Below are 11,293 nucleotides of genomic sequence, written 5' to 3'. Positions count from 1 at the left end.
CCTTGGCTCCAATAGATTATCCACTCTTCCAACAGGGAAGGCCGCGTTACAGGCAGCTGGCACAGACATCTATAGGGTGTCAACCCATGTGTTCAGTACCACAACAGGGTTTATTATGTGTTGGACCTACTACTAGGTGATTGCCATGTCGGTTCACGCCTAGGAGGCTAGATTCTTGGAAACTTAAAGTGCATCGCGTGTGGTGTCCAGCTCATCATGCAATGTCTTGGTGTCTAGCCTGGTCAATGACAAATCCGCTTGGACCTCGTGGTAATCCTTCAATAATTGACGATACTCTGTGTCGTTTGAGGATTCACGCTCTTCTAGCGATTTGCCCACTTCAGAACTAGAGGGCTATGTAGGGACAGACAGGCTCGGTGGCGGCAAGCGGTGATGGGATGACTCTCTAGCACCACCAGGGAAAAGCCCCATGACCTAGGATGGCACCACCATGGAGGAAGTGCTGCACAATGCAAGCCAGCTTCAAGCCCATATAGGATAAGGGGAGAGCGATCTGATTGATGAGGCAAACGACTTTTACCGAACTGACCAACGTAGCATGGCACGGAATCGCAGGTGGCTACCTCCTTTAGGGGATGCCTCGTGGGCCACTTTCTGAGGTGAACGAGGCTCAGGACACCATCATGCCCATGAACACCTATTGAGATAGTAGGCAAATTCCAAATACTAGTTAAATTAAACAACATGAACACAAATACTAGTGTGAGCATTGCTCGCATACACTGGTTAAATTAAGATAAACAACATGAGGAGCACTGATGATCCACCTTGAAAGGGGGAACTGGTGGTTTAGAGAGCACGCTGATGACAGATCCATCTGTCGGTGGAGGATTGCTGGTGTTGAAGGCCTCCAGGGACTCCACATCGATAGACGACCTCGTGGGCTCTACCATGGTCCTAGCAAGAGGCATTGGCAGCATAGTAGGGTGGAAGGAAAAATCTTTGGGATGGAATTAGGAGCTCTAGAGAGAGAAGGCAGCAGCTATAACCTTTCCTCTTGCCCCTTATCTCTGCTATTATAGTTTGGGGCTGTTGATCACCCCACGACCGAGACATTTGCATGGGTGGGCAATAGGATTTTGCCCTATCACATCAATGTGATAGGCCAGGAGGCGACGTCCCCTACTACAATAGGTTGCTGATGCCACCCACGTGCACGCCTGCATGAGAATGCAGGAGCACATCATCTGGGTAGTCAAGATTTCAGACGGCCGTACCTTGTGTGATCCTATAAAGTATAAAGTTTCTAAATAAAAAATAATCCTAGATGCTTGGTTCTAGCAAGTTCAACAAATCTTATCAAATACATGAAAATAAGACGAGCTGGGTTCAACACGGATCAAAGCCACTCATGACTACAACTACTACTGATACAAATGTTGTAACCGAGTGCACTCCATAGGCAATAGTCTTACTGTCACACCCAGTTTTAAGAACAAAAGAGGATGCATAAAAGTCTTATGTGCACCCCAGGAACGATCGCACACATAAGTGGACAAATTATGAATTGTACCAACACAATGTTTATTACATATCGATTAAATATTCAACACATAGTCTCAAACATAAATATAATAACTACTAAGATAACTCTCTTGCGGAAGCTCCAGCAGGGACATCAACTGGTGAACACCAAGCCTAATACTCATCACGATAATCTTCAATCCAATCTTGATCTGTTACCCATCCGGGATTTTTCCAATATAAAAGATAAAGCAAGGCATAAGTACATGTCGTACTTAACAAGATAACTAAGGGTTCATGAGGCTCAAATAGCTGACACTGGTTGAACTGCAAATAGCTTTTATGTGTATGATCAAGTTTAGCATTTATTAGCAACAAGGTAGTACCATAATTCCCATAACACATGATCATTATACTAAGACAACAATTAGCTTAAGGACAACTTAGTTAAGCACAATTAAATAGGAGCTCATTTATGGTGTAAGAATCCCTTGGCCGCTCGTGACCGTGAGCACGGCTAGTATACCAGTTTATTAACTCTGCGCAGAGGTGTACACTTTCACTTTGAGTCATGGTTTTACAAGTGCATGGGTTAATTATGTCTAGACACCGAAAACCACATAAAGCTACTCAGAAGTTCGTCTAACCGGGAAGGGCCGCAGGGCCATCGGATATAGGAACCCCCCTTCCAAAAAAAATAAAAGGCTGCTTCCATAGCAAGGCATAATAGGATAGAGGCTATCCTATACCCGACTCGTAGTATCCTCTAAGCTAGCTAGAAGAGGTCTCCCAAGCAACTAAAGCCAGAGCCATGTAGCCCTCATAGCTGTACTAAAAGTCTCGGATGATCACTTACAAACAAATCCTTGAGGAGAGGGAATTAAACCCTCCTGTCATTGCCAACAAGTCATCTTAAATTGTTTAAAGCTCAATTATCAGTCAAGTATCAAGATCATGGTTATTGTTTAGCGCTAGCATAACACTACCCAAATGCATAAATCCAGGTTTCAAGGTATTCAAGATCAAATTCTAGGATTTCCTACATAGGATAACAAAGTGGACACATGCAAATAAATTTTAGTACATCTCATGAATAGGACAACAAGGAAGGTCCTTAGCTATACTTGCCTTGATCAAAGGGCTCCTGAAGATCCTGCCGGTCCTGCTGGTCATAGATGAATTCTTGATCACCAACGAAAACCTCACCGTCTATACTCGATCAACAACACCAAGCAGCAACATACAATCATCCAAGCAATCATACACGATGCAAACAAATAGATTAAATTAGAACAGTACACCAATAGAGACAAACAGTTCTGAAAAGTTTATAAAACTATTCTACTCATTGCTATGATCACACAGACGCGAAGATCACGAAAAATGGAGCTATAACGAGAAAGTTATGATTAAAGCAAGTTTTCCTATTAAAGAAATAGATTAAATATAAACTCGAATTTTAAATTTCAAAAACATGATGACAAATTATATGAACAGATAGATCTTGAAAATACGAATCTAACGCAACTTGAACGGATCAATTTGGAGTTAAAACGAAGAAGTTATGAGCAATTAAAGGCAGTGGCAAAACTGTAATTAATTAGAACTTCTATTTGAATCTGCAAATTGGAAAATACGTTTTCAAAACGAGAAAATGTATTAACTGGAATACGCCATGGGACTGCGGGTTCTATATTTAAAAACCGCAGGGGCTCTTTAGCAAAAGTGCACACGAAAGGGTACGGGCTATTATGGACCGTTGGATCCAGATCAGACAATCTAGATTAGACCCGAGGGGAGGAGGCGGCGCTGCTGGCCGGAATTGAGGGAGGAAAGCGGCGACGGCCATGGCCAGTGGCCGTAAAACTCGCTGGAGTTCACTGTTCAAGTGATTTAGGGCACCATTCGTGATGAGACCGGTACCAATCGAACCGGGAGCTCAAGGGCTACTCACCTATCTAGAAGATGACGCCGACGGTGATCCGAGGAGAGCGCGCGGCACGACGGGGCGGCGGCGGCGTTCCTGCGCACAATGAAGTTGCTGTTCAAGCCAAATTGGACCGAGAAAAGACTCAGGAAGATGCGTGGGGTCAAGATGAAGCTACCTAGCTAGCTTACCGAGGTGATGAAGGACCGTAGCAGCGGAATTTGACGGCGCATCGGCCTTCTAGGGTTTCAATGTAGCGGGGCTCAGGACGAGGGTGATTGCGCTTGGTTTTTGGATGGATTTGATGCGGACGCGCTCAAGCTCATGTTTTATTGGGACGAAAGCGTCCAGAGCATGCCAAGGCGGGCGGCGTGGATGGCGCGGACTTGGCCGTCGTGCTTGCGCTGTGCTTGTGGGTGGGCTTGCTAGGCCAACTCCCTTGGCCCAAGAAGGAGGAAGGGAGACCGGGTGCGCGGCCTACTGCTGGGCTGGCAGAGGGAGGAAGAGGAGGCCGGCTAGGCCAGAAGCCTAGGCAGAGAGAAAATGAGGGTTCTTTTCCTTTTTCTTTTTATTTTTCAAGCATTTTGAATCCTTTTCAAATGAATTTGAATTCCCTTTTGAAATCAAACAAAACCAAATCAATTGAACACAAAATATGCACCAGCATGAATGCTCAAGCATGTATTCTAACTTTGATGTTGATTTTATTCTTATAAATTTATTATTTAGCCTATGTTTAAATGCTCACACAAGTAAAAGTAAATCAATTTAACCAATTTAAATCTATCCAAATTTTAGGGTGTTACAATTCTACCCCCCTTAAGAAAATCTCGTCCTCGAGATTGAGATGCTTACTCAAACAACTGCAAGTATGTCTTTCTCAACTCATCTTCTCTTTCCCAAGTAGCCTCTACTTCCAAGTAACGATTCCACTAAACCTTACACATCTTAATAACTCTGCTCCTTGTAACCCTTTCTGCTATCTCCAAAATCTTTATCGGAAACTCTTCGTAAGTAAGATCATCTTTCACAGTGAGTTCCTCTAGTGGTAGTTGTTCTTCCGGCACACGCAAACACTTCTTAAGCTGAGAAACATGGAACACATCATGCACTCCTGATAAAATATCAGGCAATTCCAACTGATAAGCCACTTCTCCACTTCTCTTTAGAATTTTGAAAGGACCAACATACCTTGGTGCTAACTTTCCTTTTAGGTTAAACCTTTTACACTCCTCATTGGTGACACCTTCAAGTACACATAATCTCCTTCTTCAAAAACTAATTCTCTCCTTCGATTATCTACATAACTCTTCTGACGTGTTTGTGCCACTCTAAGGTTCTCTCTAATCATTCTGACTTGGTCTTTAGCATTTCTAAGCACATCTGGTCCAAAGACTTGACTTTCTCCCATTTGATTCCAAAACAATGGTGTTCTACACTTACGACCATACAAAGCTTCAAATGGTGCCATCTTTAGACTATTCTGGTAGCTATTATTGTAGGAGAATTCTGCATATGGTAAACTTTTATCCCAACTAGTACCATACTGCAAAGCACAAGCTCTCAACATGTCTTCTAGTATCTGATTAAGTCTTTCTGTTTGCCCATCTGTCTGAGGATGATAAGCAGTACTAAAGTTCAACGCTGTACCCAAAGAACTATGGATTTGTTTCCAAAAGTGAGAGGTAAACTGTGATCCTCTATCAGACACAAATTTCTTTGGAACCCCATGCAGACACACTATTCTTTCCATGTATAGCTCTGCTAATTTTGGCCCATTATAAGTAGTCTTAACAGGTAAGAAATGAGCAACTTTAGTCAATCGATCCACAATTACCCATATCGAATAATAACCTTTCTGGGTATGGGGTAATCCTACTATGAAGTCCATACCAACTTCTTCCCACTTCCACTTTGGGATCTTCATTGGTTGTAACAATCCTGTAGGTCTCTGGTGCTCAGCTTTCACTCTCTGACAAGTGTCACATAAAGCTACATACTCAGCCACATCTCTCTTTAATCCATACCACCAGTACTTTTCTTTAAGATCTAGATACATCTTAATACTTCCAGGATGAATAGAGTAAGCTGACTCATGTGCCTCCCGTAGAATTGCATCACGAATAGATTTCACTTTAGGCACACAGATCCTTTTCCCAAACCACAAAGTACCATTCTCATCTATAGTGAATCTGGGTGCTTTCCCAATCACTACATTCTCTGCGATCTCTTTTAACTTCTCATCCTCTAACTGACCTCTACGTATCTCTTGCTCTAACGTAGGAGTCACTTCTACCTCCATAACATTTGCAACTATACCAAGATTCAAGTGTTTCAACTCTTCACATAACTTCTCTGACTTAGGTCCCTTTTTAAAACTATTGTCATATCTCTTCCTGCTAAGAGCATCGGCCACAATGTTTGCCTTACCAGGATGATAGTGCACTTCTAGATCATAATCCTTGATTAACTCCAACCAATGACGTTGTCTCAAATTTAGATCCGTCTGAGTGAATATGTACTTCAAACTCTTATGATCGGTAAAGATATCACTCTTATGCCCAATCAGATAATGTCTCCAGATCTTTAATGCATGAACCATAGCTGCTAACTCCAAATCATGAGTAGGATAATTCAATTCATGCTTCCTCAACTGCCTTGATGCATATGCAACAACTCTACCATCTTGCATAAGAACACATCTCAAACCTTGACGGGACGCATCACAATTGATAGAGAACTTCTTATTTAGATCAGGCAAAATCAGCACTGGCGCTGTTGTCAACCACTTCTTTAATTCTTCAAAACTAGCTTGACACTGATTAGACCACTCAAACTTAGCATTCTTCTCTAACAGGGCTGTCATGGGTTTAGCGAGTTTGGAGAAACCTTCAATAAACCTTCTATAATAACCGGCCAATCCGAGAAAACTATGAATCTCACTTACATCAGTAGGCGGCTTCCAATTCAGCACATCCTTCACTTTGCCAGGGTCCACTACTATACCACCATTAGAGACAACATGACCCAGAAAAGAGACCTCTTTCAACCAGAATTCATACTTACTGCGCTTTGCATACAATTTGTGCTCTTTAAGCTTTTGCAAAACTAACCTCAGATGTTCAGCATGTTCCTCCACGGTCTTAGAGAATACTAGTATGTCATCAATGAATACTACCACAAACTTATCAAGATACTCCATAAACACCTTATTCATCATATACATAAAGTAGGCAGGTGCATTGGTCAAACCAAATGACATAACTGTATACTCATATAACCCATACCTCATAGTAAAAGCTGTTTTTGGTATATCAGTATTCCGAATCTTCAACTAATGATAACCAGAACGCAGATCTATCTTAGAAAACGCACAAGCACCTCTCAACTAGTCAAACAAGTCATCAATTCTAGGCAACATGTACTTGTTCTTGATAGTTATCTCATTAAGAGATCGATAATCCACACACATACGCTGTGTTCCATCCTTCTTGTCAACAAAGATCACAGGCGCTCCCCAAGGTGATGCACTAGGACGTATGAAACCTTTATCTGATAACTCTTTCAATTGTTTCTTAAGTTCTTCTAATTCGTTAACCCCCATTCTATATGGTCTCTTAGCTATAGGTGTAGTACCAGGTAATAATTCAATTATAAACTCAATGTCACGGTCAGGTGGCATACCTGGCAATTCATTGGGGAAGACATCTGGAAACTCCTCCACAACACGGTCCTGAGGATTAGCATCATTATCTAGTTGATTCACTATAGCTGTTGGTGGTGGTTGCACTGTCACGCCAACACTGATTTGATCTCCTGTTGGTTTGTCACTGCTACAACTCTCTCCTGACACTGAATCACAGCTCGGTGTTCTTTCATCCAATCCATACCCAGAATCACATCGATCCCAAAAGTTCTCAACACAATAGGACTGACTGTGAAGTCTACCCCCCTTAAGGTAAGACTTGCTGAAGGGCAACAATGTGCAGCAGGTATTGATCCCCTCGGTGAATTTACTAGCATTTGGGTCTTCATTGCAATTAAAGGTATGCTATGTGTTCTAACAAATGCTTGTGAAATAAAAGAATGCAAAGCTCCAGAGTCAAAAAGAACATTAGCAGGGATAGAGTTGATGTTGAACGTACCCATCATAACTTCTGGTGCTCCAACCACAGTCTCAGGCGCCACATGGTTCACTCTTCTAGTGTTGTACGCGGGCTTCTGGTTGCTATTATGCTTCTGAGGTATCTGTTGATTCGGCTTCTGAGGGCAATGGTTAGCATAGTGTCCCACATCTCCACACCTGAAACACCTATTGGGAGTACTAGGTGCACTGCTCTGCATTGGGGTGCTGTTGGGCGTTCCTTGGTGTGGAGTCTGATTGCCCATTTGCTGCGGTGTACGCTAGTTCCAATTTTGCTGTTGGTTCTGAGGGTGTTGTGGAAACTGACCACGGTTCCACTGACTGACTGGACCTTGATACCTCTGCTGATAATTATAGCATGGGCGAGTGTTGCTTCCGGAGGCTTGTCCCTTCATCTTTCTCTTCCTGTCCCTCTCCAATCGCATATTGTCAAGCACAATAGCGCAATTCACCAACTGCTGGAAATTAGCATATGTGTTACCAGCCAACTGCAACCTGAGATCATAGTAAATTCCCTTGAGGAAGAGACGTTGCTTATCTGCATCCTCCCTCACGTCATTAGGAGCATAGCGAGCCAACTGAGCAAACTTGTTGTGATACTCACTGACAGACATAGAACCCATCCTGAGAGATCTAAATTCCTCCTGCTTGAGCTCTATCAAACCATCTAGAATATGGTGTGCCTTGAAATCCCTCACAAATTCTAGCCAAGTGATAGCAGGAGCATTGTTGGGACAAGCAGACTGATACGACTCCCACCAAGTCTAAGCTGCTCCCTGAAGCTGTCCCGATGCATACAACACCTTTTGTTGATCATCACACTGAGCGATGTTGAGCTGTTTCTCCACTGTGCGTAGCCAATCATCTGCCTCCAAGGGGTCAGCGGCATGAGAGAAAACTGGAGGATGTCCTTGCATGAATTCCCTCCGCTTGTCTCTTGGTGGTGGAGGTGCTGGTGCTCCAATAGGTTGGTTCTGAAAGAACTGCATCATGGACTGCATGAACTGTCCTTGCATTGCCAACACCTCCGCTGCAGTCATGCGTGGTGGTGGGGGTGGTGGAGCACCTCTCCCACGTTCTGTACCTCTTCCATGGCCAGACATCTGTAATCCAACATGAAACATCACCAATATGTAAGAGATAAGCAATTCTGAAAATTTCTAGACGTGATGCAGAATCAGCAGGTCGGAAAAACTGTCATAACTCGAGTTCCAGATATCCAAATAAGATGATCTTTATACAGTTGGAAAGCTTAAGAAATTATCTACAACTTTAATTTAGACCACATTTTCTGATTCCGACGTTACATTAATAAAAAAACAGACCACAACTGAAACTGTCCTCAGATTCCAGACAGCACAAAAGTTCATATTGTGACAGTCATAACTCTCAGATACGAACAGATAAAAAGGTGATTCTTGTGTCATTGGAAAGACACTGAAGTCTATATACTCCCAGTAAAATCTCATGACCATTGCTCGAACAGGTGAAAAGTTATAACCAACACATCACTGACTGCTCTAGAAAACAGCAAGCAAAGAGATAGGATAGACCAACCAAAACTATTTATTATAGCACTTTTAACCTTAATATTTTTAGCTAAGGGATCTATAGACAAGCCTACAATATCCCAGCACTCATTACAAAGATCCAAATCACTCATAGATCACAATAATAATCCAGCAAGCACACCAATAGTTCACAAACACTTAAAAGACTCGACTCGACTCACGATACTAAAAACGTGCCTATTACAATGGTTTCATAAACTTAAGGGGCGGCGTTCTTCTTGGTGGAGGGTTCACCTAACTTCTCAAACAGCTTGGGACGGCCTAACTCGGCATTAAGGCCATCGATCTCTTTCTGGTATTCTTTGATCATGTCTTGTGCCTTCTTCAGCTCTCCTTTTAACGCTCCCACCTTATTTATTTGTTCACGGTTTAACTCAATGGTGGCCTCAAGAGTCTTCGATCCTTTTACCACGACCTCTATGGTCCAACTATTTTCCTTCGGAAGATAGCATGGGTAATACAAGAGTCCATCGTCCTTCTTATCATCAGAGAGGCGGCCACGGTAGTAGGCAAGTGCAATGGAAGCAGCATCCTCCATGCTTCTTTCCGCGGTAGCCCGACTTACATGGTGGGTGACAACGGCATCTATCTTGCGAATATTCAGGGTCTTGACCAGCAACCGAGTATCCCAAGATGAACCAATCAGAGGATGACTGTGCTCCATAGTATGATACTCCAGAGTGGCTTGCAGGTCTGGATAATAGTACTCCAACATCATTGTCAGCAAGTCATGGTAGAAGGCATTATCATCAGGCTTCTTGATGCTTAACTTGTCAGTCCAACCTATACGAGGTAGTGGCTGGAGTACTCCATCTTCATCATCATGGGTCAAGTCTATGGCCTCCACACGTGCTGGGGATTGAGCTATCGGAGTTGGCGAAGAATGGACCTCTTCACCAACCTCATTCTTCTAGTTCTTCCTCTGGACGTCCTCTCTAGGCTCCATTGGCTCATACACAGCACGCTATGGTTGAAAGCATCCAACGTACAAGTGGGCAGACTGGCGATCACGTGTCATCTATAGAAGTTTCAAATCATTTAGAATAGAATCAATTGATTTTATAACAGAATAAGACAAAAGAAGCACAAAACTTAGCAAATAACAAGATTGAGGTGGAAAGCATGAAACAGGTGAAGCAAAGGAAACTAAAAACAACCATTCTAACTAGGCTTGTGTCCTACAGTCAACAGTGCTCTGATACCAATCTGTTACACCCAGTTTTAAGAACAAAAGAGGATGTATAAAAGTCTTATTTGCACCCCAGGAACGGTCGCACACATAAGTGGACAAATTGTGAATTGTACCAACACAATGTTTATTACATATCGACGAAGAACACATTTATTGCAAGAGCCTACAACAAGTTTTAAACACTTTGAATCATTTTGTTGCTAAGATGAGGAAGTGAGAATTACGTAGTTGATAATAAGGCATGAGTGGTTAGGTCAAGTGTTTAAAGATAGTATGTTTAGATTACCTGCTTAGCTCAGATTGTTAGACTGGTTGAAGTTTGTGTTTAGGTTGGTTTGTGTAATAAAGTGCCTTATGATATTAATGGAGTCTTATTATTATTATCTGCTCTCTATTTCTTTTGGATATGTGTTTTGTATCCACATGTTGTGCATAAAGGTATACAGGAAAACAAGTGTGGGGGAAGCACACCACGATGATAGAACGGTGATCGCAAAAATCACAAAATTCAGAAAGCAATGGACCAAAAACCACGCTCATCAAAGTTGAACCAAAATAGGCCTATGAGTGGGCCGCCTAGCCTCCTATATGGGCTGGCTAGCCTAGCGCAACTCCACCTCTCCTCGAGCTTTGTCCTCGATCAGGTTTGAGCCCAATACACTTGATTTTCATATGTTTCACTTTCCATTTTGAACCAAATTGAAAATCACTTGATAAAACAACCTTAAAACCTGAGGAAAGATTATTATAGTCGTGACTAAAGGATAGACTCACATAATACTTTTCTTGGAAGTCTTGCTATTATTAGGAACCCCATGTTACTTAAGTTGTTGTAGAATGAGATGCAGTAGAATAATGAGAACTTGATTCTTGATGTCTTGTTATTGGAGAATTTTATTTCAAAAAGAAAAATGAATAGCTACAGCTCTCCTTTGTGGTAAGCAATGTCCCAGCAGAGCCAAATATGATAGACT

The 11,293-nt window shown here is 42.3% G+C and overlaps 1 protein-coding gene across 1 annotated transcript; it reads right to left on the bottom strand.

Annotated features, from left to right (window-relative positions):
• Nucleotides 1–4,344: 4,344 nt before the first annotated feature.
• On the bottom strand, nucleotides 4,345–8,179 carry LOC136543914 (uncharacterized). Its single transcript, XM_066536233.1, has 7 exons — nucleotides 7,896–8,179; nucleotides 7,558–7,715; nucleotides 7,097–7,441; nucleotides 6,887–7,033; nucleotides 6,360–6,586; nucleotides 4,856–5,918; nucleotides 4,345–4,526 (listed from the first exon to the last, which is right to left on the bottom strand). Exons 1-7 carry the CDS (start codon nucleotides 8,177–8,179, stop codon nucleotides 4,345–4,347), a joined length of 2,406 nt encoding a protein of 801 aa, XP_066392330.1.
• Between the last annotated feature and the right edge of the window lie 3,114 nt (nucleotides 8,180–11,293).

The sequence above is a fragment of the Miscanthus floridulus genome, chromosome 3 (assembly GCF_019320115.1).
Source record: "Miscanthus floridulus cultivar M001 chromosome 3, ASM1932011v1, whole genome shotgun sequence".
NCBI lineage: Eukaryota > Viridiplantae > Streptophyta > Magnoliopsida > Poales > Poaceae > Miscanthus > Miscanthus floridulus.
This window is presented reverse-complemented; position numbering and strand designations above follow the sequence as displayed.

Excerpts from the sequence above, each read along its gene's own strand:
- LOC136543914 (XM_066536233.1), bottom strand. The coding sequence starts at position 8,179 with ATGGGTTCTATGTCTGTCAGTGAGTATCACAACAAGTTTGCTCAGTTG. Across the intron at positions 7,716-7,895 it reads TGCTATAATTATCAGCAGAG|GTGTGGAGATGTGGGACACT; the intron begins GTATCAAGGTCC and ends TAGGTGTTTCAG. Across the intron at positions 5,919-6,359 it reads ATTGGAAGCCGCCTACTGAT|ACGGATCTAAATTTGAGACA; the intron begins GTAAGTGAGATT and ends ATATTCACTCAG.